General features: G+C 48.6%; 2 protein-coding genes across 3 annotated transcripts in view; one reads left to right on the top strand and one right to left on the bottom strand.

Annotated features, from left to right (window-relative positions):
• Positions 1–24732, bottom strand: part of ZZEF1 (zinc finger ZZ-type and EF-hand domain containing 1) — a 102363-nt gene extending 77631 nt beyond the window's left edge. Inside the window, exons 1-7 of the mRNA XM_077746889.1 lie at positions 24722–24732; positions 24385–24604; positions 10190–10334; positions 6713–6907; positions 5044–5215; positions 4056–4255; positions 2496–2706 (exon numbers count right to left, since the gene is read on the bottom strand). Coding sequence (XP_077603015.1) covers positions 2496–2706; positions 4056–4255; positions 5044–5215; positions 6713–6907; positions 10190–10334; positions 24385–24604; positions 24722–24732 — 1154 coding nt within the window. The remainder of the gene's footprint in view (positions 1–2495; positions 2707–4055; positions 4256–5043; positions 5216–6712; positions 6908–10189; positions 10335–24384; positions 24605–24721) is intronic.
• CYB5D2 (cytochrome b5 domain containing 2) overlaps positions 24644–24969 on the top strand; it is a 10059-nt gene continuing 9733 nt past the window's right edge. Inside the window, exon 1 of one of the 2 annotated variants that reach the window (XM_077746586.1) lies at positions 24644–24830. In XM_077746586.1, the coding sequence (XP_077602712.1) occupies positions 24731–24830 (100 nt within the window). In that variant the 5' untranslated portion in view covers positions 24644–24730. The remainder of the gene's footprint in view (positions 24831–24969) is intronic. The other variant, XM_077746585.1, reaches the window with a different exon arrangement.

Raw genomic sequence — 24969 nt, 5'->3', positions numbered from 1 at the left:
ATAAGCATGCATGTCATTGTGCACAACGTACACACACTTGCAAGTTACTTCTGTGCGAATGCATATTTCCCAGTGGGGCCCATGGAGATGGAGGAGAGAAGTCACACCCCACCTGCAAAGAGTCCAGAGTGTTCGCTTTCTTGTTTCTCTTCTTTAAAATTTTTTTTTGATGTTTATTTATTTTAGAGAGAGGGAGAGTGCAAGCGGGGGAGGGGCAGAGAGAGAGAGGAGACACAGAATCTGAACCAGGCTGCAGGCTCTCAGCTGTCAGCACAGAGCCCACCAAGGGGCTCGAACTCACAAAGCACGAGATTATGACCTGAGCCAAAGTCAGATGCTCAACAGACTGAGCCACCCAGGAGCCCCTCTTATTATTTTTAATTTTTTTGTATGTATTTATTTATTTTGAGAGAGCGAGCGAGCACATGTGCATACACACAAGTGGGGGAGGGGCAGAGAGTGGCGAGAGACGGAATCCCAAGCAGGCTCCACACCATCAGCACAGTGAACCCACCAACTGTGAGATGACGACCTGAGCTGAAATCAACACTTGGACGCCTAACTGACTGTACCACCCAGGAGCCCCTTGTGTGCTCACTTTCTACATTCTCCACTAGAAGGATGATGATTCTGCAGGGAAAAAACGTCTCAGTGCAGGATTAAGGCAAGGAGCATTCAAGCCAGGCCTGGAGTATTTTGTTGTTCCAGAAAGTAAGGAAGTGCTCCAAGTTAATGAGGACACGTCAAACGGACCCATGAACCAGACTGAAGGGGTTCCCACGGGCCACGCCTGGGCCAATCTGAACACCAACACTGTGATGTGTTATAACCTAGCGGATAACGTGAGAATCAGGAGTCCACTGCAATACCAAGTTTGAGGAGGAACGGGATATTTTGTCTCAGAGCACCTCCCCCAAAATACTTACTAATTACCGGGAAAAAAAAAAGTCCCTTTACAATGGAAAATCTAAGAGACCCCACATCCATGCAGGCACTGAGGTTAACATGAACAGTGCCAGTAACGGGGCAGTCTAAGGTGGCGTGCCAGCTGACGGGGTGAGAACAGGGGCGCCCTCACTTCTGGCACACCCCTGCTAAAGCTGCAACACTTGCATTTCATTATGAGATTCAGATGAACCAAAACCGAACGACACCCTTGCAGACAACTGACTTACAATCTTCAAAAGTGTCGAAGTCATACAGTCCAGGGAAGACTGAGGGCCTGGTCCACACCGAAGGAGACTCAAGAGATGTGACAACGAAACAAAGCATGATTCTGGCCTGGATCCCGGTGCCACACAGGACGTCACTGGGCCAAGTCACAAGACCCGCAAGGGACCTGAGGACTCGCGGGCAGCGCCGTACATCCCCGACAAGCCCCTGGGCCTGACGGTTGTAGCCGTGTTCTTTTTCACAGGAAATACATGCCAGTGTATTCAGGGACAGTGGGGCACCAGGTTTGCAAATTCCTCTCCAACAGCTCGGGATGAAATAAAAGTTCTTTGCACTGTACTTGTAATACTTCTCTAAGTTACAGATCATTTTTTTGGTTTTTTTTTTTTTTTTTTTTTTAATTTTTTAAACAGGAAGCAGGACAGGAGTGTGGCCAAATACTACCCTTCATATCCGGCACCCTTCGTATCTGGCAGTGTTACCGGCTGGAAAGTTTTACTGAACAGCAGTAACAATCTCAAAACACATCTAGAGAACATCTATTAGCAATCTCTTTTTATCAGTTACTGAACTTTATTTTTTTTAATGGTTTTTTTTTTTTTTTCTCTGACAGAGAGGCAGTGCGAGCAGGAGAGGGTCACAGAGAGAGGGAGTATCAGTTACTGCATTTAATGTGTGCTACTAATACTTCACTGCTTCTAAGGTTGTATCTCACTACTTTCTGCCTTGTATGTTACCACTGGGTCTTTTTGCCCTAATAGTTTTGGTTTTTTACAATTTTTTAGTTTGAAAAATTTTTTAATTTAAATTTAATTAAATTTTAATTGTTTACTTTAAACTTTTAATTCAATTTTAATTTGCCTTTACTTTTTTCATTTTAATTTTCAAAGGTGCTCTACATTTAAAAATGAATTCATTTAGTACCCTTGAAGATTTCCCTCTGGAGTAAAAACAGAGCTCTCAATCTGGAGTCCAAAGGCCTAGACCCAAACTGACGCATCCCTGCCCAGCGATGGGCCAGCAGAACATCACAAGGTCCTCCCCCGTCACATGGGGAGAAGTTCTACGTGTACGTTTCACAATACGAGGAGGTAAATGATACACGGCACCTGAAGGCACTTATCTGAGGTAAAGCGCTACATAAACGTGAGCAACTGCCCCCCGGAAGGGCAAGGAACAGAGCCCCCTGGAGCCGCCGGCACAAACGGAAACAGCAGGGCAGCTGTGGAGGAGCTGGTGACTGAGTCTCAGTGCCATGCTCTGCAGGGGGAGGGTACAACAGGGGCCCCTCGGCGGGTGGGAAAGCAGAGAGGGCCACTTACTGAGTGTTGTGCAGCACTGTCTGGACGAAGGCGGGATTTGTCTCCATGGACGCCGTCACCAGAGATGTCAGCAGAGACCAGTACCAGATCGCAGAAGCATCTGACACTGAGACCCCAGACTTCTTAACTCTCTGAAAGCCAACAGCCCTCAGACCATGAATTCTAGTGTCACATCCATCGCTAAGACAACGTTTTATGTTAATCTGGACATCTGTCAAGCGCAAACAACAAATTCAGTATTGGATTAAGTTCTTCAGTTCAGCAAATGCTAGGCTCCCAACTAAAAGCAAAACAGTAATTCACATTTTGAAAAGAAAATTCTGAAATATACTCTGATACCAAAAATAAATAATGTGTACAATGGAGCTGGCATATAATAAACTCGTCAAAAAAGCACCAGCCAAATTAAGGAGTCATAAGAATAATGTGTAAATTAAAGGGTGGCTTAAATCTTCCCATCACAAAGTTTCTTAGGAATTTACGTGCCTTGCAAACGAACACAAGATCATTTTTTAAATCCTGACTAAATCCATGGTAAGAAAATTACTACAGCTAGGGTTCTGAAATTTTGACTGACTTACAAACAGGAGCTGGCTCACAGTAGTTGTGAGACTTTATTTTCGATAATCAAGTCCAAATAGAGGACGCAGGCATGACTTGCTTTTAAGAGGTGCTGCAATTTCTTATTTGGGTTGGAGAGGAGGAGGTGAGAAGTTAAAAGGGACACGACTTAGAGAAAGGCTCATCACAGTATGAGACAAGGAGCGTCTACTCCAGGAGCTGAACTACTGCTTTGCCCACGGGCGAGACACAAAGCCTCTACCTCCCTGGGCCTCAGGTCCTTTGAGCCAAGTAAGAACACTTCTTTTGGCCCAGGAGAGCATTAGAAGAAATTAGACAAAGCATGAAGCATTCTGGCTCCCTGAATGAAAAAAGCCTGGAAAGAAATCACAGAATTGTGATTATTTCCAAAATGCTAGGCATGAAGCAAGGTTATAATAGCATAAAAATGGAAACAACCTAAGTGTCCAAGAATAAAGAGCTGGTTACAATTAAGGCAACACTAAATAAAGGTGTGCAAGAACATGGTAGGACAACGCACTAAAGAATTACGAATCAGCACGGAAAGTATATTGCCATTTTTGGAAACGCGCACACACAGTCCTGTGTTTTATTTTTAAAATGTGTGTGTGTGCGTGTAAACACATGCATGTACACATGCACACACACATATAAGAAAATTTCTGGAAGGTTCCACACTAACATATTCACAGTGATTACCCCTGGGGTAGTAGAATTTTGAGTAATCTTTGTTTATATTTTCTAATTTTCCAACAAGGAAACAAAAATATTTTTAATTGAAAAAGGCTCCTATAACTTTTAAAAACACCAAAAAGATGAAATAATGGCTACTCCCACATGCATCATGAGTCGCTAATCAAACCTACAAAGAAATCTAATGGTTTCTCCATTTTAGAAGTCTTCCTGCTAAAACATACTCCTTCTTCTCTCCACCCTGAACCCCTGAATCAGAGGGCAAGACGCATCCGGGTGACTCACAGAGCTGGCTGATGTTGGCGTTGTCCAGTAGCGTCACGTAGCCGGTGACGTTGCTGGGAATGTGCACGTCGCGGACGTCCTGAAGTTCGCCGGCACTTCTCCCCACGGCCACGGTCACCTGCTGCGGCATGTAGCTCTGGTCAGTGGCAGCCACTGCGATGGACAGGTGCCTAAGCACAACGTCTGGCTTCATTTTTAAGCTGGAAAACACAGGGAGCAGCAGCAACTGCAAACGTTTGTATGGGTCATAACCGGCAGCGTTCACAAGTCCCGTCTCTGAGACCTCGTGCCTGATGTCACCAAAGACTCACTTTCTAAAAGCAACCAACTTGAAATGCTATTAGTTTCAAAATCCTTATGAGCTTCCCACACCTTGAAGATTCCTTTCAGTTCAAGATTAACCTTACATTTCCTCTTAAGCTATTAATACAAGCAGGAAAGTACAACATGAACATCCTAAAAAACACTTTACCTGAGAAACAGATTCTAAACTGCATCCAAAGAACTGAATATATTCCCTCATCTGCAGGTTAGATAGCTAAAGGTCATATATGCTCTCTACGAGAAAACAAGACAATTATTTCTATTCCACCAACTGAAAGGAGCCCATTCCCTGAAGAGACGGCGGCTTCAGAGCCAGAAGCGCCTCAGCAGACCCCGCTCCTCCCATCCCCCTGCCCCTACAGGGTTTTAAGTGAACACAGAGGATCTTAAAATGTAAAACTGCATCTAAGTACGTGCCCCTTGTGATGCTAATTTTCCTGAGAAACTAGGGAAAAAGATCTGAAATTAGTATCCTAAAACATTAGTCAAATACTATTTTCTCCCAAAATTCCAAGTAAAGGGGTTATCGGTGTTTACGGATACACGAGCCCGGCAGTGTCGTAAAGTCCCCTGTACTTGACTCTTAGAGCATCGAAAATAATTTCCGAGCGCACTGATGAGAGGGGACCGCGTGGCTCGCAGCAGCTGGTGCGGCCTCACCCACCGGATCCAGTGTGAGCGGGCGCTGCCATCCGACTGCCAGTACGACGACGTGTCCCCATTTGTCATCTTGTCGATGTCCGCGGGGTTGGAGGACGTCTCTATGTAAGCATAGCATTTTGCCACCGACTTGAGTCTATCCATCTCTGGGCTCCTAGCGAGATCACCAGGGCTTTCTGCAGGGAAAATCAGGTTCCATCACATGACATCCCTTTCACAAAGGGAAAAAAGGTCATTTAAAATACCTAACATAAATATGCTCGGTACCTTGATCCTTGAAAAATAAATGTTCCTTGAAATCTCCTTCTGAAGAACCAATATAAAGCAGAAACTGGCCAAGGATTGCTCCATGAACCACTACAGTAAAATGCTTAAACCACAGACATTTTCAAAACCACACTAACAGCAAAAAATGGTATCTTACAGTCTCAACTGACATTTCCTTAATTATGTGTGAGATTTTTTAACCCACTAGTTTGTAAGCCACTCGTGTTTCTGAGTGAGGCCCGGTCCTCCTCTCATCTATTTTCTGTGGAGCACAAGTCTTCTTACCAGTTTGTATGTTATACGATGTGCACGCGCACGCGCACACACACACACAGAACAGGTGATGTCTACTACGTTCTAGTTCAGTTTAGAGAAGAGGAATCTAAGGCACAGAGAGTTAAGTAACTGCCCAAGGCCAGAGTCAGTAAAAATTAAGTCTGTCATTATGTTACAAAATATATCTTTATTCCCTGAATATCATTCATCTTTTGACTCTGCTTATATCTTCTGCTGTACAGAACTTTAAATCTGCATAAAGTCTAAGTAATTAATCTCTTCTAGTCTGACTTTCACGTCTTGCTCAGCGAGGTGTCCCATGTCGGGCGTTGTGCAGATGGCACTACTCTCTTCTCGCACTTTACAGTCTTTATAGCTGAATTTTTTGATCTACCTGAAATTTGTTTCAGTATAATGGAATGGATTAGAATCTAGTTTTATTTATTTCTCCAAATGGCTGGCCAGTTGCCCTGACCCCAGCTGTCGACCAATACACCTTTCTACCCCGTGGAAAGTAGTGCTAACTGTCCTGGCCTGTGTTCCGGCATGTACTGGGTCTACTCCGGGACTCTATCATGATCCACAGACCTGTCTGTCCACACTGTCAACGTCTGCCAGTGTCACAGAGGGAGTCTGGGGTGGCTTTTCTCATTTACGCAACTACTGCTCACAGAGTACCTACAATGTGGCAGCCGCAGTCCCGGTGCTAAGGATAATGACATGAACGGGGCAGACAAAGTACAAAGGAATAATAACGGTGCAACTTCAGATAGTAAGTGCCACTCAGACCATTAAAGCTATAAAGGTGATGGTGACCATAAGGTGGGGAATGGTAGGGGTCAGGGCGTTAGATCAGATGGGGTAACGAGGAGAGCCTTTCCTGAGGCCACATCTGAGCAGAGACCTGAATGAGAAGCCAGTTGCACTAGGAAGGAAGGAGGGGAGGGGAGGGAAGGGGAGAGGAGGGGAGGGGAGGGGAGGGGAGACACAGAAACCAGCAGAAACATATGCTACAGACTGGCTGCTATTCTGGTTTTCAGAAGTGAAGGCAGGGAGAAGGGCTGGCTCACAGTGCTTCTGGAAGAAATGAGAGAAGGCGCTCCCAGCCCCCTCCACGCATGCACACGTACCCCTCTCCTTCTGTGCCAGCTGGTCCAGGGACTCCTTCAGAACCGAGGCCCGCATAGAGCACATGTTATTGCAGTGGTCCAACATGGGGCAGGGGACGGACATGCCAGAGAGCCGATTGCGGTGCAGGAAACGCAGGATCAGGGACGCGTGAACACCCAGGCCCTCCTTGGACTCTGAAAATATGTCTATGAAACCTAGACAGACAAAACCCAGGTTGGGTGTTTTGAGGAACGCGCCACCACAGGGTTCCCGCACCCCGCCTGGTGGCCTACCTGAACTGGCTGTGAGTGAGAGGCTGCCATTACGGGTCTTCACTGATACTTTCAGCTTTAATTATTTAAAAATCTAAGCAAATTTTAAGAAATGAACCAGTGGTGATCTCAACTTAAAAATTAATTTCACAGGGGCCCAGCCCACTCAGCCGGTAGAGCACATGACTCTTCACTGACTCTTGGGTACAGAGATTACTCAAAAATAAAATCTTTTAAAAAATTTCCTTTTGTTTAATAAAATTTTAGAAGACTTCGAATAATGATTATTTGTTTCAATCCCAGCTTTAAAATTGTATCAAAAGCACTAAAACACTAACCACAAGTCTTTAAACATGTTTTGTATACAGAACGTGGGCTAAGAATAAAGTCTGTCATGTCTTGGAGTAAGAAAAGTAACTGTTTTTATACTCAACTACAGGACAGCACGATAATGATGGTGCGGCCACCGCCCTGACCACAGTTCCCGGAGGCATTTCACGGCGCGCGGGCTCTGGCCCGAGCTCCCGCCGTCACTCCAGTGCGGCTCCCTGGAGTCTGCCCCCACTGTCCCTCCCTCGGGCCTCAGCATCGCCCGTTCACACTGACCCACGCAGATTTCCTGAGCGGCCCTCCGGGCCGTCCTGTCTGCACTGACCCGAGCAATCTTACAAACACATAACGTCTAGCGCTGTTGAACACCCTTCGTGGCTCTCCATAACCTACAACGCTATGCCCTGAACTGAGGCGCCCATAACCCAGTAATAAGGGGAGACGGGGATAAACACGGCAGCTTTTCCCAGAGCTCAGACACACTTGTAGGTTTGGGGGAGATTTATTTTATTTTTTTACTTTCTAATGAATCATAACAGACGTGACAAAAAGTACCTATATTGCAAGTGTACTGACTGATGAACTTTCACAAACTGAACACCCCATGTGTGCAGCACCGAGAGCAGGCCTCACAAGTCTTAGGAGAAATTACTGAAAGTGTAAAACAAACAGGTTAGGGGGGCCAGGGGGGCTCAGTCGGTTAAGCGTCCGACTTTAGCTCAGGTCATGATCTCACAGTCCGTGGATTCAAGTCCCGCATCGGGCTCTGTGCTGACAGCTCAGAGCCTGGAGCCTGCTTCAGATTCTGTGTCTCCCTCTCTCTCTGCCCCTCACCTTCCCTATTTACACGTGTGCTCTCTCTCTCTCAAAAATACACACAAAAATTTTTTTAATAAATAACAAAGTAAAAAAACCCAAACAGGTTATTTGCATTAATTTTTAAGAGAAAGCAGGCTGACGAGAATTTATGTGCGTGAAGCAGCTCGTTGTGACCACGCCGTCCACGCAAATCCCGGAGACGGGCTCCACTTCCCAGGACGCTAGAGTCCGGGCCACCCCGGCCCTCCCTGTACGGTGTGTGCCCCCTTGGCAGACTCCACGGCAGCACCACCCTCACGCGATGACAGTGCCGATGCCACACCCACGTGCTCAGGACCCTCGTGGAAAAGCAGACAGACTCTGGTAATGGGAACATTCTCCCATACGCAGAAACAGGCAGCATGTCCGCAAACACTCAGCACCAGCATGGGGAGATGTGACAGGGACAAGGTCCAATCTCAGTCGGAAAGAGGGAGGAGGACACAAATCCCATGGCAGGTGAGTCCGGCTGACCAAGGTTTGTCCTAAGACTGTGATAAAATAATTTCTGCAAACTGGGGGTTGATAGAAAATTTTGAGTAAAAAGTCCTAGTCACAGCCCTGCTGCAGAAGCTCCCTGGGCTGTGAGCCCCGGGTTTTCCTAATTCTGTCTCCCCTCCCCCAGTCTCCCAGAGCAACAGTGCACTGACGATTATTTTAGGTGGGTCCCCTGGTCATCACCCTTCCTTGCCTCCCCAACATCTGCTTCAAGCGTCCACACAAAGCTCCTGACGTGACCCCTGTGCTGCTAACGCAGACGTGGTAGTTACGCAGAAACGCCAAGATGTAACTCAGCTAAACGTGAGTCGAGGCGTACTCTTACCTGCCCTGAGGGTAGGAAAGCAGTTAACAAGTACGGATTACCTCACTGCTATACAGATTGCATAATTAGGGGTGCCTGGGGGGCTCAGTTGGTTAATTGTCTGACTCCTGATTTCAGCTCAGATCATGAATTCATGGTTCATGAGATCGAGCCCCGTGTCGGGCTCTGCACTAACAGCACAGAGCCTTCTCGGGATTCTCTCTCTCCCTCTCTCTCTGCTCCTTCCCTGCTAATACTCTCTCTCTCAAAAATAAACAAACATTTTTTTAAATCCAAGATTATACAATGAAAGGCAACTTGAGGAAAAATAGAAGCTGCATTCTTCATCAATATACACACATCACGCTTTCCTAGCCCAGCACACCCTCCGCAGTAAGCCAGAGAGGTCAAAGGCAATCGCATTTACATCAACGCATCTACCAAGTCTACCTGCCCGCACTGCTGCTCCCGCCAGGCTCTGTGCTACCTGTTAGGGCACCGAGAGCACAGGGCAGAGAAAGTTCTGAGACGGGCTGAGGGCACAAGGGTGATAAGCAAAGTTTTGTCCCTTTGGAACGCAACTGTTTTTCTCAATGGAAAAAAAAAGAGGACAATTTAATTTTGATTCTGTCTTCTGAGTCCCTAGAAGAGACCATACAAAAACACAAAACTTTTTTCCTTGGGACAATCTAGAAGAAGTATTGCTTTATTTCATGCTGTTTTTATTACGACTTAAATTTCAGACGGGTAGCTTTTGAAAACAAACAAACACTGGGCACCTACCATATACCAAAAATGTGTTAAATGTGAGGACACCGCAGAAATAAAAGGTCCCTGTCCTCGCAGAGACAGAGGATAAGAATAAAGACAGGCATGTACAGATAAGTGAATGATTAATTAATTAATTACAGTGCTGATATGAGGCAAAAGACAAATGCAGGATGCTAAGAACACACGCTTGGGGCAGGATCAAAACAGACCCGCTAAGGAACATGGGGTCAAGACAAAAGTCCCTAAATACGGCAGCGCTGCCCAGGCGTCACTTCACTGGGGACCCAAAGAGACGATTACCCGGAACACTAACTCAGACCGTGAGCGTAACGGAGACGGCTGGAAGAAGCACATTTATTCCACGGCGCCCTCACCCTACCTAGTTACAACCCGCAGGAGAGCAAAGCTCATTTCCGCTCTAGAAGAGCACCCCCTGGCCTTCAGCGCTCAGATGAGAGCCTTACCCGGGACAAGAGAACAGGCCTGCAGCTGCCTGATGATGTGGCTTAGCTCCCCCTGGAGATTAGCTCCGCTGGAATTCTTGAGGGCCTCCAGCATGTTCTCAGCATCGACTGTACCATCGCCCTCGGCATCAAACTGGGCAAAGGCCTACAACACAAGAGATACAATAAAATCACATCTGTTCCAAATCATGGATACTTTGTTGCCTCTGGTGACGTCGTTGTAGTTGCAGGAAGAGTCCATTTACATGACTCAAAGACGAAATAAATTTGGGATAGTAACACCCTGCGTATAGAAGTATTACTACTAATACTATGTGCACACACAAGGTTATCCTCTCATTTCTTTCTCATGAGATTAATCCCCTCCTCCCAAATAACTGCAGAAAGCAACCTGTGCAGCTTTTTTCAACTGGTTACAAAGTACCCAACATAAAGCTGGAATCTTAGCCCACCTCTTCCCTTCAAACGCTCTACTCCACAGCCCTGTTTTCACTAACCTTTAACCATGTTCTCACTTGCTCCCTGCCCTTGTTAGGCCATCAGGGGAAGTGGGTACAGCATGGGATTTAGTTTGAAGCCTGCTCTGTCACTAACCAGCTATGTGACTGTCCACATTCCTTTATCCCCAAAAGCCTTACCTCCTTCACCTGAAAAATGGAGCAAATATTACCAAATTCACAGGCTGCTGTCTGGATTAAGTAACATTTGAACGGAGTCCAATACAGTGAGTGAAAGCACATCAGAGTGCAAAGTGCCACCTCCTTTCTAATCTGCACTGTCATTCCCTCTGTGTCCCTGACACCATTCCCTCTCACATTCTACAAGCCTTTCCTCACCTAGTGACTGTCCCCGCTCCTCAGATCTCAATCTCTGCCACATCAGTGACTTCCCTCGCACACAGACATCCCTCACCATGAAATCTTTCAGGAGTCTTCCCACCTTCTTTTCTAAGTAATTCTCTCCCTTCCTTAAAACTCCTGCCTTTTCCTTACTACTCTCCACCATGAAGCATGGAGATGTCCCACTGAGGTTTCATGACGGATGCCTCTACTGCCATCACAGACCTCTAAATGATGCGGTATTTAATAGGGACATGACAAATCCCAGTGGTCATGTCTAAAACCAGGGTGTTCAATGCGGGATGGGAGACAGAGTTTAGAGCAGCATTCTCTTGGCCTTTCCTCAACCAGATAAGATTATCCAAAAAGGTTAACAGGATCAAAGGCTACAATAATCAAAGAACAATGTTCAAAAGAAGAAAATATCGCCCTGTTCTCCTCTGATTAGACCCACCGCTTACTATGGAAGCTCCACACCGACAGGGAAAGACATGGAAGGGATCAGAGGAAAGAGACCGTGACGGACAGAAGACACTGTCTGCGAGGACGGGCGCAGGACCATGGCCCTCAGTGTGCAGAACAGGGGCCTGGACCAGGCTGTCACAGGAAGGGTCAGCGAAAATTAAGGTCATGAGATAAAAGTGAGAGGGAAAATCTCATCACGAAGACGGACTCGTCTGTTGCCACTGGGGCAGAGGCGACAAGGGCCTCCGGGAAGGAAGGCCCAGCCCAGCCCTCGAGGCTTCCCCGGGGGGTGAACCGGACAAGGGACAAGTGCATTTACCTCTGCTTCCTCCCGAAATCCCAACGAGACAACATTATAAAGGGAGTCTTTCCTGAGCACAGAGACAAGAGAAAATATTATATAACACAATACAATAAAATTCTGGGAGCTGAGAAACAAATGGATGTGTGGTGGAGCCATTCATGCGCAAGGAAGAGGCGCCCTGAGCTGGGAGTGGGCAAGCGGAGCACAGGCTGCTCTACGCTGCAGGACCCCCAAAGCCTTCTTAGGACCTGGCAGCAGCAGGCGCGGCTGAAGGCGGGAGTAAACGCTGGGAGATCCATCTCAAAAAGCAGTTAAAGCCAACTCTGTGTTGACGCTGATCTTAGTTAGGAATCACTGAGGGTTTCTTTTTAAGGGAAAAGGGTGACAGTGAGATTTTGTATTTTTTTTAGAGTTCTTACCTTTTAAAGACACATAATGAAAGATTAATTAATGGAATATTTGTGGATGGAAAAGATTTGCTTCAAAATAATTTGGAGGAGAAGCAGGTAGAGTTTAGAGTAAAAAAAATTGGCCTTGAGCTGGTAGCTGTTAGTGCTGGTGAACAGGTATGTGAGAATTCAATCTACTCGTATCTCTACTTTCTTATGTTTATTTTCTTTAATGTTTATTTATTTTTGAGAGACAGAAAGAGACAGAGCACAAGCAGTGAAGGGGCAGAGAAAGAGGGAGACACAGAATCTGAAACAGCTCCAGGCTCTGAGCTGTCAGCACAGAGCCTGACAAGGGATTCGAACACACAAACTGCAAGATCATGACCTGAGCTGAAGTCAGAGGCTTAACCGACTGAGCCACCCAGGCGCCCCTACTTTCTTGTGGGTATGAGCGCTGGGTGTTATATGGAAACCAACTTGACAATAAACTATTTTAAAGCTAACTGACTAACTAACTAACTAACTAACTAACTAACTAACTAAAACAGACATACAAACCTAAGAGATTCCAGAACTTCTCCCCAGTCAGAAGCAGGAAGGGGCGGTGACTTCCTCGAGAGAGTGGTCCAGACTCTCCGGACTAGGAAATACCAGGCACAGCTAAAAGGGTCAATACTGTACTGAAAACGGGCGCTAATGCCCACAGGCTCAAGGTTGGTAAGACTCGCCCTTCCTCTAGGGCTCTCAGAACGCTGGCAGGCAGCCTCACGCTCTCCAGGCAAGACACTCAGGGTTCTTCTCTGGGGACAAGCCCATGAGGACAGGCCTGGAGATGCTGGCCCTGGAGGGCGCCCCCTGTAAGGGCCCAGCACCTCCCAGTGAGGCTCAGCCATCAGCAAACCAGACGCATGGAGCCCCTGCCCCTTTAGTGCCGGCTATTTAATGTGAGTGGGGGCAGCCCAGGACCACTAGACGTTTGAGGAAAGGCTTAATATGAAACACAGAAAAAACAAACTGGAGAAAAGAAAGGAGAAGACGACAAAACTGTCAAGTAGATTATCATTAGTATCTTCATATAAATACTTTAAAAGATATTTTTAATACCACTTTTACTGAAGTATAATTCACATCCCATCAAATCCGCCCGTTGAGCGTGCACAACCTAGCGGGTGGTAGTATATTCAGAGTGGGGTAGTAGCCGCCACCACCTAGTAAGCAAGGGCACTGCATCGTCATGAAGGAACAGGAGACTATTATTAAAACCAGTCTGTCCAGAACGTTTTTATAAGTTCTTGAAAGTGAACACATCACAGCAAAATGAAAATCTGAATACAATTTGAAAGAGGAAATCTTAATAGGCTGGAAGGTAAGTTGACTGAGGGGCCCAGACTGTAGAGCAAAAAGACAGAATGACAAAGACTGGGAAAGAAAGAGGAAAACAACCAGGCCAGTCCGGGAGCCCCCTGTCCAAACACCGGGGGTTCTGAAGGGAAGGGGCACAGACAGCGCCGGGAGAGAAACGACACCCGTTACGATTCGAGAGGATTTCCCCAAACGGAAGGACACGAGTTTTGAAACTGAAGAGGCTGAACACCCTCCCCGGTGGGAAAAGGCACATCGTAATGAGATTCCGTGACCCTGAGCAGAGAGAAGTTCCTACTTCCAGGGAGGAGCTACAGCGTCCGTGTCAGAGGTCGGGAACCAGGGGCCGAGTCCGCAGTTACGCCAGGAGCCGGAAGGCAATGGGAGCTGGGCCTTCAATGTTCGGGGGGCGCTCTCTCTAACCCTGAAGTCAACACGTAGCCAAAATACCACCAACTGTGACAGAGTGGAAAAAGACATTTTTACACACAACGAGGCTGTCAAAAAATGAACTAGTTCATGCCCCCTTAGTCAGAAAGCAACCAGAGGCTGTGGTCACCGGAATAAAGACCGTGCTGAGAAAGAGGAAGAATGGGGCCCAAGCGAGAGAGAGAACGAGTCCCCAGGGTGCTGCCCTGCAGCTAAAGAGCCCTGCGTCCAGAATGAGGCAGGTCAGAAGGCTCTGGAGAAGAGGAGTCTCATGGAACTCCTTCCTGCGCGCTTGAACACGCTGAACGTGTTGGAAACACTCGGGCAACTGGCAGAGTGGGGGTTCCAGCAACGACAGGAGAGCAAAAAATTAAGCAGAAGAAAAGCACCAACTCAGCTGTTAACGTGGGAGAAAAGATGTATAAGAAAGGGAAAGCTGTCGTGGGACGCTGCATGGCTCGGTGACACACACGATTCGTGGAGAGCGACTGAAACACAGCTGACACACCCTGCGGGGGGGGGGGGGGNCCCGGGGGGGGGGGGGGGGGCAGGTGTGCAGACGCAGGCGAGGACAGGGTGGAGAAGCACAACTAAGGATGCATGTTCTGTGCTGGGAAGATGGATAAAGCCTAAAAACAGAACCCATAAAGCAATGCAAACATGACATCCGGGGTTACCCGGGGACCTACCAGCTGCAGCAGCCGAGTGACGACTTGGGGACAGTGAGACACATGCAGGGGTGCAGACGACCCAAGGGCTCTGTGCCCCGTGAGTGATGACAAGGAAAATAAGAAATCTGGGTATCCGCTTCAGGCACGGGACAGACTGCATGAGTAGTTTTATAATGTTAAGTCGTGTGATGCTCCTCCTCTGTAAACACTGGATGTATCAGCCACAAGACTTCTGGGCAACTGGAAAGATGGGAATATGGACGTCAGATGACACAGACGTACACTGATGTGGAAAGGTGAAGGCCATGGACTAAAAAAGTAGGCTACGAAAGAATATTCGAAAGCAGTCTCACATTATTTTAAACATATATATGTATATATACACGCACTTCCCACATTAGTACAAAACCCCAGATATACTAACATGACAACACATACGTGAGTGTATGCAAAATAAGGCCTGAAAGAATAAGTGTTTGCTAATCACAGTAACACGACAATCTAAATCGAGGAGAATTATCAAATATCAGGACATAAGAAGCACAATCCTGATATAAAAACTGGAGCCAATGGGCGTGGAGGGAGACAGAACAGAAGCTCAGGCTCCGTCTGCCCGGAGGCCCCACGATGTGAGAAGTACAGCGACCGCGGCTCCTTCACCACCTGGCCACGGCGCAGCACGGCAAGCACTCAGGGTGTGAGGGCATCGGCACAGCCGCAGCCCGTTCTGCTGGGAAGGACATATGGTTTGGGAAGCTCAGAATGAACACGTGAGCAGTTCCTAGACTCCAGGTACTGTGCGTAACACCATTTATCCCTTACAGTGGCAACTACACTTACTATTAACTGGCCCATTTCATAGATGCACAGAGAGGTCAGATAACTTGCCTGAGGCCACACAGCTAGTACTGGAAGCCAGGACTCCAGAGCTCAGTTCTCAACTGTGCTCCCCTTCCTTTGCCCAGAGAAGGCCTGGGGGTCCCTGCAGTCTGGAAACTGAGGGTGTAAAACCTCTCTGAGCTCCTCTCTTTCCGCAACAGCACTTCATGTCCACGTTTACTCAGAATTAGCCTTCAACCCAAGACTCACTTTCTCTAATCCTCAAGATGGCACCCAAGTCCCACGCCCACCAAAGCTCTTGGCTTCCTGCTTGCTTCTTGCCTATCCAGGGCTCTCTGCTTCCCAACTCCTGCACTGATCACAGGCAACAAATTCCATAGAAGCAAGGCTACAAAAATAGTGACGTTTTTGCTATTTTTCATAGATTCTGTTGATCTGTCAACAGTTAATGAATATAATAAAAAGAATTTTCAAGCAAACAAAAACAAAGACATTTTGGGTGAGAGAAAAAATCAGAACAGCATGGCTAACAGCTTCAGCAAATAAATATGTAATTTCCCAACACTCGGAAACCGTCCTCAAAGAAACGTACAGGTTTTTCGAATACGTAACACCTAGTTTGTTTCACAGGCCTTCACGGAGCCTGGGCTGCTCACGCACTTGCTCAACACTCTCTGATAAGCAGCCACTACACACTACAACTTGTGCTGGGCTCTGCACGTAGGAAAAGAAACAGGGCACGGTCCTTGCCCTCCGAAGCTCTCACAGCCTTAGAGAAGGCCGTAAACCACAGCAGCAACATGATGCATGGCAATTATAACAAAATCACAGCACAAACAACCCCAGGACCTAACAGTTACCCACTGACTCAGCACCAGGCAGAGCTTGAAGGCCCTAACCTGGACCGACCCGTATTTTCCACAACAGCCCTGCAGGTAGGCACCCCCCTTTTGCCAGTGTGCAGAGAGGTTAAGGATTTTGTTCAAGTCCACATGGTTAGCAGCAGTAAGCAACGGTGCCTTGGTTTGAATCCTATTATAATTTGGGACCCCGCACTAGGAATCCGTGTGCCATGAGCTAACACACCCAGAGGCCAGAGGCACCAGAGGCAGAGGGACGTTTGGGGAAAACAGAGAAAACCACGCTTGCACTCAGTCTTAACGAGTAACTAGGAACGTGTAAGCAGACGCAGGTGGGGCAGGCAGACGGAGTGCAGGGAAGACCATAGGGGCTGTAACGTGCTGCTGTGGCTGCAACGGAGGCAGCCAGGGGAAGAGACGCACAGAAGTCAGGATGGAAAGTTCCCAGCGCATAAGGCTGAGGAGCTCAATCTCACGGTAAAGCGACTGTGAGGCCTCTGGAGAATACTAGGGGTGGGGACAGTGCGACCGTGAGGCCTCTGGAGAATACTAAGGGTGGGGACAGCGAGTCGTCCAGGTGTCTACAAGCCCTCAGACTGGAACGGACGGCAACTCTCCACGTGCCTCTGCACAGTCTGACCCCTTCTCCAGTGTCTTGGCGACACACACTGGTTTCTGGCGGCTCTGACACGACAACTCTCTCCTCCACAGAATGACAGGGAAGGTGCCTCCTTCACGTCACCACCTGCGGGTGTGCGAAGCACACTCAGGCCCTGTGCCCCCAAACGGCCCACGGATCACTGGAAACAGATGGTCCGCACCGAGTCTTCCCTCCACCCGTTCTCCATCTCGTGCGGCTTCGGTCTCAGTCCCGTGCTGGCTGCCCCCGGGGGACCCTCAGGTTCAACATAACCGCAGAGCAGAGCTTCTAAGTCACACTGGCTGAGCCGCTAGATGGAATACATTTCGTGTCACAGCCCCGTGTCCATAACACTGACATAAAAGCTTCGTGAAAGGACACGACACCTTCTCTTACCGGGTACGATGCGCTCTGACGTTTTCTGCTCCGTTCTCATCTGTTCAACACTTAACATGCAAATTAACACTCGCTTTCCAGTCTGGGGCCCAACCCCCAGGAGGGCACACCAGGCCTGGCACCGACCGTGTGAAGCAAATGTGCCCCCGCCTCCACGCAGCCAGCACCCATCTCCAGGCCGTGGGGACGCGGCCTCGTGGGTCCGCGCCCCCTGGGCCAGGCCTCCACCCCCCACACCTGCCATGGGCTCTGCCACCCGCAGCACAACCACGGAGGCAGCGCCCATGTGCAGGCCCCACGCCGTGCAGCACGAGAAACAAGAGGTGCAGCACAGTCAGACTAAGAGGAAGTCCGCATTCAAGTACGGCTCCAGCCTCGGGGCTTCTGCTCTGGGAGACCCGGGGCAGAACTCTGGGCCCCCAAGTCTCAACCCCTCTTCCTGCTCAGCCTTTCCTCGTCACGGCTGTGAGCATCCAAAGGTTTCAGGAACAAGACTCCACCCAGGAAAGTGCGGAGAACGGTTCCTACGATCTCATTAGAAGGCCGTTATTGACCGGCTCGCAGGAGAGACAGGAGCCGACTGGCTCGCTGCAGATCTCCGTCCGCCTGCCCTGGCCGAGGGCAGCACAGGACAGGGCTCAGACCAATCCTGTCTGACCCCCTAAACCAGCAGTGGGATCAAGACCATGGTACACACAGGGGACCAGAACAGGGGCAAGGACCAGGAAAAGGGACACACCAGGCTCCATACACAGGCTGCACACGGGTTCCATTTGGGAGAAACACGCCTGATCAGAGATCTGGATCTGATCTCAGCACCGCCACTTGCTGGCTGAGAGGCTCACCTCCCTACTCAAAACCTCGCTTTACCCATCTGCATGACCGTGTTGCATCCACATTGGAGTAAAGTACCGAAAGGGCTATTCCATAGAAGAGCAAACAATCCTAGTGCAGAGCTGGAACCACAGAGGAAAGTAACACAGCAGAGGACAAAATCCCCACGTACATGAGCAACTGTGAATGGGCTTGTCTGGCTAAAAATACCAGGAGATAATAGTGGAAAGGTATTAAGACCTAAAGGTTAGCCTTACAGTTGATTGTGAAGGCGATGGGGAGCCGCTGAAGTTTCTACAGTGAGGCAGTACACGATGTAGTGGCATTTCGGAAATCAGGGAAAGATAAAACAGAGCTCCTCCATGTAGCTCTCTTAGACCATGAATTTCTCAGGAAGAAGCCAATACCACCATCCTGACCCAGAAAAGCACACAGGGCCCAAATAACCTCCAACTCAGCCAGCATCGCTCTCTTCCACACCGCCCCGTCACCGTCCACGGCCGTCACGGACTGAAGGCCTCCTGTGGTGCTGGAGCGGAGCAGGCGGGGGAGTGGGGGTGGGCGGGGGGCGGGAGGGGGCAGGGGGCTCACAGTCTGACCGCAGAACGAGACCAGACCGCGCTCTCCAGCGCCCGACAACGTGTTCACAACAGGAAACAGGAGCCTCAAGGGAGAGGCTGAAACAGAAGTATACAAAAGACATTTGAATCATGTCACAAGGAGAGCCTGGTCCTGATCAGGGGACAGTCCGCACACAGGACAAGGTGGGTGTCCCACGGCTGGGCACAGAGCTCGTGCGGGTACTGGCAGACAGGCCCGCCTGTGGGCTCCAACCCGTTCCAGGGAAGATGTGTTTGACTTTTCAGGCAGAAGGGAGTCCCTGCAGGCTCTGGGCTGAGGGTGAGCAACGCCTGTAGCCTGCTTCATCCTAATGGTGCAGACGCAGGTCTCTCACCTTCGTGTCCTGAAAGGGTAGAGAATGACATCTGCACCGTTCTGCCTGCCATGGTTCTTGGGCTCAGGGCCACTCTAAATTAGCTGATTAATGCTTCTGACATAATAATGACAAATGGCATTTTTCTCTAAATTTCCTCTAAAACCCAACAGTGACTAAGAACCTTTTTAAGTTTTCACTAAAACTATATTTAACTGTTTCCTCAAACATCAAAAAACACATTACTATAACGTGACAGATTGAAGATAAAACACAAGGCTGGAGAATGAGGGCAGCACGGTATTCAATCTGTTGAATCGACGTGAGGGCCCTATGAGGGAGGGCACTCACTGGGCCCTGGCTGCGAGCCAGGACCGTGCTAAGATAATAAATAAATAAAAACGGCCCTTCCCTCAGATTCACAGCCCAACGAATTCCACAAAGTAAGCACCAAACCTAGGATGGCAAATTAATAAAATAAGATCTATTCATCTCAAATTCCCACCTGAAAGCCATCTGCTGTCATTCTGCGTTCAGCACCCTTTCCTGCTCTAGACTTTATGTGATTTTCTGGAAGCATCACGTACCGAGAGCACAAACACATAATCTCCAATCTCTATGTCAAACAGGCACAGAGATTTAATTTTAAGTCTACCACACTTCTGCACAGAAGTCGACTAGACATTGCTCCCTGAAACAGACCAGAAGCCTTCCCCACGGACCACACCCACCACAAGAAAAGGTATGTCACGCTACGAAATGATAATCCTTCAGACTCTGGTCTGTAGTACAATTCTGGCAACTTCCCTAGGACACCAGCTCAGCAACCAAGGTCGTAGGAACGTGCAGGCAAGACACCTGGGTGGACACAGATGGCAACACAGACTTGGAGCCCGAGAATGACACACAGAACGTGGAGACGCTCTGCACCCTGACGGCAGCACAAGCCAACGGTAAGCCCTCCCCTGTGCTCCAAGAAGAGAAGCACCTCCTCATTGTAGCTGCTGCCACAAAGACATTTTATTATTCTTTCACAAAAACCCTTACACTCGTATTGAAGTATCATAACACATTTTCAGCGGCTTAGAATTAACTAAGACACAGAAATGTCTACGTGCTCAATTCAAAGGACAGACTTGCTTTAAAGCACAGAATCACATACATGGCTAATACTTAACTTCTTGGATATTCCTAATATAATTACCCTGTCCTTATGGACAGAACAACCACTGTGAGCTTATCTCAAAAAGGTTTCTACTTAAAAAATTTTTTTTTTATTTTTGAGAGTGAGAAAGAGCTTGAGTGGGGGAGGGGCAGAGAAAGGGAGACACAGAACCTGAGCTGTCAGCACAGAGCCTGATGCAGGGCTCGAATCCATGAACTGCGAGACCATGATCTGAGCCAAAGTTGGACGCTTACCGACTGAGCCACGAGGGCACCCCCCAATCAGGTTTTTAAACCTGAATAAGCTTTCACGTAGAGTCAGACTTGTTTTCTTACACTAACCAGTGCTAACCAGTGGGGGGCAGGTCACCAAATTTTAGTACCAAACCAGGCCCCAACTGTCCCCACACCAAATCTAACATAGGCAAATAAGACTTCAAGAAGAATACACAGTGCTTTTTTCTCAAATTTGAATTATCCTTGCCAGGCCTCCCTTGGCGTGTAGGGGAAAAGTAAAGAATTAAGGCTGGAGTGCCCAAGTCATGATCTCACAGCTCACGAGTTCAGACCCGGCATTGGGCTCCCTGCTGTCAGCACAGAGTCCGCTTCGGATCCTCTGTCCTACCCTCTCTCTGCCCCTCCCCTGCTCACACTCTCTCTCAAAGATAAATGAAAACATTAAAACATAGAAAGAATTAAAGCTTAAGAAAAATGATGAGACTAAAGAAGAATGATCACGGAGACGCAGGTCCTTGGAGGAGAAGGGCACAGTGTTCAGACAGAAGACTCACACTTGAGCGGCACCACCAAAACCCAATTTCCAGTCTTCCTTAGCGAGTCCCTGGACCCTACAGTGGCGTCAGTCTCCTCCTCAGCATGGTGGCTGCTGTCACCCACCGGCCCTGCACGGCTGGCCAAAGTCACCAGATACCAAGTATTGGAACACATTGTAGAGAAGGAGGGAGATGGTCACACATGTGAAAGAAGACTTCCCAACATGTATTTTGTGAGTCCGTCTACAGACACTTCACACTAAGACACAGCCCTAGATGGTAACGGGGGGTGTTACAATAAAAGAAGAATTTGCATTTTACAAATCACCGGTTCTTATTGCTATGCTTATGACCCCTCAATGTTTCTTTTTGCCACATATGTGACAAAAGCACTGGGACTCTGTGCTTCATAACAGGAAGGTAGAACCGTTCAGTTTTTTCTTCCCGTGTCTTTCTTTAGTTACAGTGGCCAAGTGGCCTCTGGATTTAACTATGCTCAGCAGTCCATGGATTACCTCAAAGGGGTCCAAGTCCTCACCAAGCATATCTTTTTGACTTTTGGTCACTGAAAGGGAAAGGAAAAAGAAGAAGAAGAAATCACATCAGACTAGGAGGGAACAACATGCTATTTCCTCACTGGGCCGAACAGATGACTCTGCGCCTCCGCAGCCCTCTCTCCTAGGGCTCTGCAGGCTCACACACCCGAGAGTCCAAGCCCCGCTGCACCTGGCTGCCCCATGGACGCATTAGGCTCAGCATGGCCAAACCAAACTCATCTTCTCTCCAGATCATCCCTTCCTGAGAAGGTTTCTGTTGCCAATAAATAACACTATCCCCTCTCCGACTGCTCAAAACAGAACTGCTGGAGTCATCCTTGATTTCGTTCTCCTTCTAATCCTCTACTTACTCCTAAGTCTCAGGACCGCTTATCCTAGTTCATAAACAGCTCGCAGAGCTGTTCATAATGGCCTCCCAACCGCTCTGCTTGGATCCACTTCTCCAACGGGCTCTCCGTAAGGCAGCCACAACCACCCTGCTTAAAACTCCAGTTTCCAAACTCCTATTTAACAGAGGCTGTGGAGGACTCCCCACAGCCTGATTCCTGCCTAATCCTCTAGCCTTGCTCTCTCCTTCGATGTTCAGGAGTCTAGCCATGTGAGTCAAAGACTACTAATTATAACCCTATATATGCTCTCCTCTTTCACAGTAATTACATCCTTATTTTTCAGCTAAATACAAGGCCATGGAATAAAAATCTTTCCCAGCCTCCCTTGCAGCTAAGTGTGGGCATATCACTGGGCTTGAGCCAATGGGCACGCGAGCCCTGCCCTCAAGAAAGGAGGTGTGGCCCTCTCCTTCCCTTTTCCCTTTCCAGCTGGCATAATGTGCAAAGCGACAGCTGAAGGAATCATCTGGGTCACTAAGTAGAGGGCGGCTGTGGATGATGACAGCACAAGAAGACAGATGGAGCCAAGTCCCCGATGACTGAAATTGCCACGTCAAAGCTGGACTACTCACCTGGACTTTTCATATGAAGCCTGTTTACTATTTCAACCACCAATGCACTGGCTTTTCTGTCCCTTGAAGCAGTCTTGTCTAAGTCTCATACATCACACCATTCTTCCAGATTCTTCGTTCTCTGGACTTTGGTGCCCATGATTCACTCTGCCTGAAACACGGTTAACCCTTCTGATCCCCGCCTACTTTCACCCTTCGATTCTGAGCTGAAACGTTACTCTCCACGTAAGTTTTCCTTGACTTCCTAGATGAGGTTAAATACTCTTGCTATTTTTCTCCCTACACTTTCCTTTGGCTAATACTCACCACACCTACAAGTGCTGGGCTCGTGTGAGTCTCCTTCAGTACTACATACTCTTTCAGAGCACCTATCTGCTTTTTCCACGGTCATCCAAGTATCTGGCACTCAGCACATGTCCAACAAATATTTGCTCAATGAACAGTATCACAGCCCTTGTGTGACCTCTGGGCCACACCCTGAGGACTTCTTGACCTCACAGTATGGAGCTCCTGTCAGCTCCACCTGCAGCTATATTCCTATCAGACGCTCTCAATGTAAATGCTGTCTCCCTCCATTCCCTTCTAGACAATTCTGAAATGTGCCAGCTCCTTCAACTGATCTGCACAGCCCTTACTGGCACCAGTTCATTTTCTCTTAATACGCCTAGAGCTCTAGTGGAAAGTAATACGTGAACTCTTGGAATTAATGTATACATGGAGACCCTTCACTAACTAATACGGTCACATTTTCAAGAACTGAGATGTCTTACAGGATTTTTTTTAAATATAAGAAACATGCAAACCCCATTATCTGAATTCTGACCATATACAGGAAACAGTCTCAAAATATTTAAAAACCCTCTGGCTATAAAGTGTACATCGCTTTTTAACCTCATTACAACTACCTGTCAGTTTACTGCTTTATATACTCACCCTCCACTGACACTGAAGATTTTACATGGCTTACTCATTTTCACAAAATAAACATCTTTTTGTTATAACACTGCAGAGGAGGCGGCAGTGGGACATAAGACAAACAAGCAACGAAAAATCAAAGGAGCTGAGTGATAGCCTTCGGTTGCCAATGATTCAGTGGGTGACCCGGGATTCCTTCGTTTTTAACTCTACAATGAAAGGTACCGGTGATTCCTAAGATCCCCTTGAAGAAAAAATATTGTTGCCATATCAATTTGCTATTAATCACTTAATAGAGATGCTGCTGGTGATTTATGCCAAAGACTATATGATTACCAGTATTTACAGGAAATCTGACATTTGTCTATCAGTTTTAGGTTACATGGAGGTTTTAATGAGTCTCAACTATGGTCCTTAAACTATCTGAAAATAAACGTATCCTCTGGAAATGCTAGCTTTTGTGCGCGACAAGAAGGGCTCTTGGAATGTGAGATTTTCCACTATGTGTCATTTTCCTCCCACATTTGTTAGGTGCCCACACTGGATTCGGCAGGTGCTCTGTAAAACGCACAGGTCAAAAGAACAGAATGGTTTTCTGTTTTCACTGCCGCTCCCTTGTTCCCGTGGCCTCCCTTCCCTTACACGGTCCCAGAGCCCGAGAAGGGGGATCCGGAGAGCAACTGATTCAGCGTCAGGCCCCAGCACAAACGTCTGGGCTTGTCCCGTACTTCAAGCACGAACAGCCTAGCCTGGGCTTTCCGCACCTCTAGTAACAGTCAGAGGTTCGCAGCCGTCTCCCGGAGGCTACAGGCTGGAAGCGGCGCCCCTCGCCCCCATTCTCCAGACCTGCGGACCTTACGNGGTGCGGGCCCCAGCCCTCGCCCCCGGCGGCGGCCGCTTCGTCTTCGCTGCTGTGACTCGGAGCGTTCCCCATGGGGTCTCCGTCTCGGGCGTCCGGCTCTGCCGCCGCCGCCTCCCTGCCTAGACCTGTCAACCTCCGGCGGCACCCGGCGGGCGGGGACAGGGAGGGGAAGACGGCGGCAGCAGCAGCTTCCGGCTTCGTCGCCGTCAAGCGAGGACTGCCGTCGCAAAAGCGCCGTCAAGCGAACTGCATCAGCTGCCGTGAGACAGCACGCGGAGGACGGCCTCGGCAGCGGGTGGAGCCCCGATTTCCGAGGGCGCGGGTCCCTCCTAACGTCGACGTCATGCCGCAGCCTCCTTTGCCGCCATTTTTGGGAGGGGCGACAGCCGGCGCGGCCAGCCCTTTCGCGGCTTACTTTCTCGGTGTCTCTCCGCGTTCTCTAGGTACGCCGGAAAATGGCTGAACGGACTCGGGGCCCGGGAGTGACCTTCCGCCACGGCCTTTTTCCCTTCAGCCCTCCCTTGTCCCCTCGGTGACGCGGGCGGGGGAGAGAGGGCGTCGCGCCGGTGACGTCGCGCCTGC

The sequence above is a fragment of the Crocuta crocuta genome, unplaced genomic scaffold, assembly GCF_008692635.1.
Source record: "Crocuta crocuta isolate KB4526 unplaced genomic scaffold, BGI_CrCroc_1.0 scaffold139, whole genome shotgun sequence".
NCBI classification, from domain to species: Eukaryota; Metazoa; Chordata; class Mammalia; order Carnivora; family Hyaenidae; genus Crocuta; species Crocuta crocuta.
This window is presented reverse-complemented; position numbering and strand designations above follow the sequence as displayed.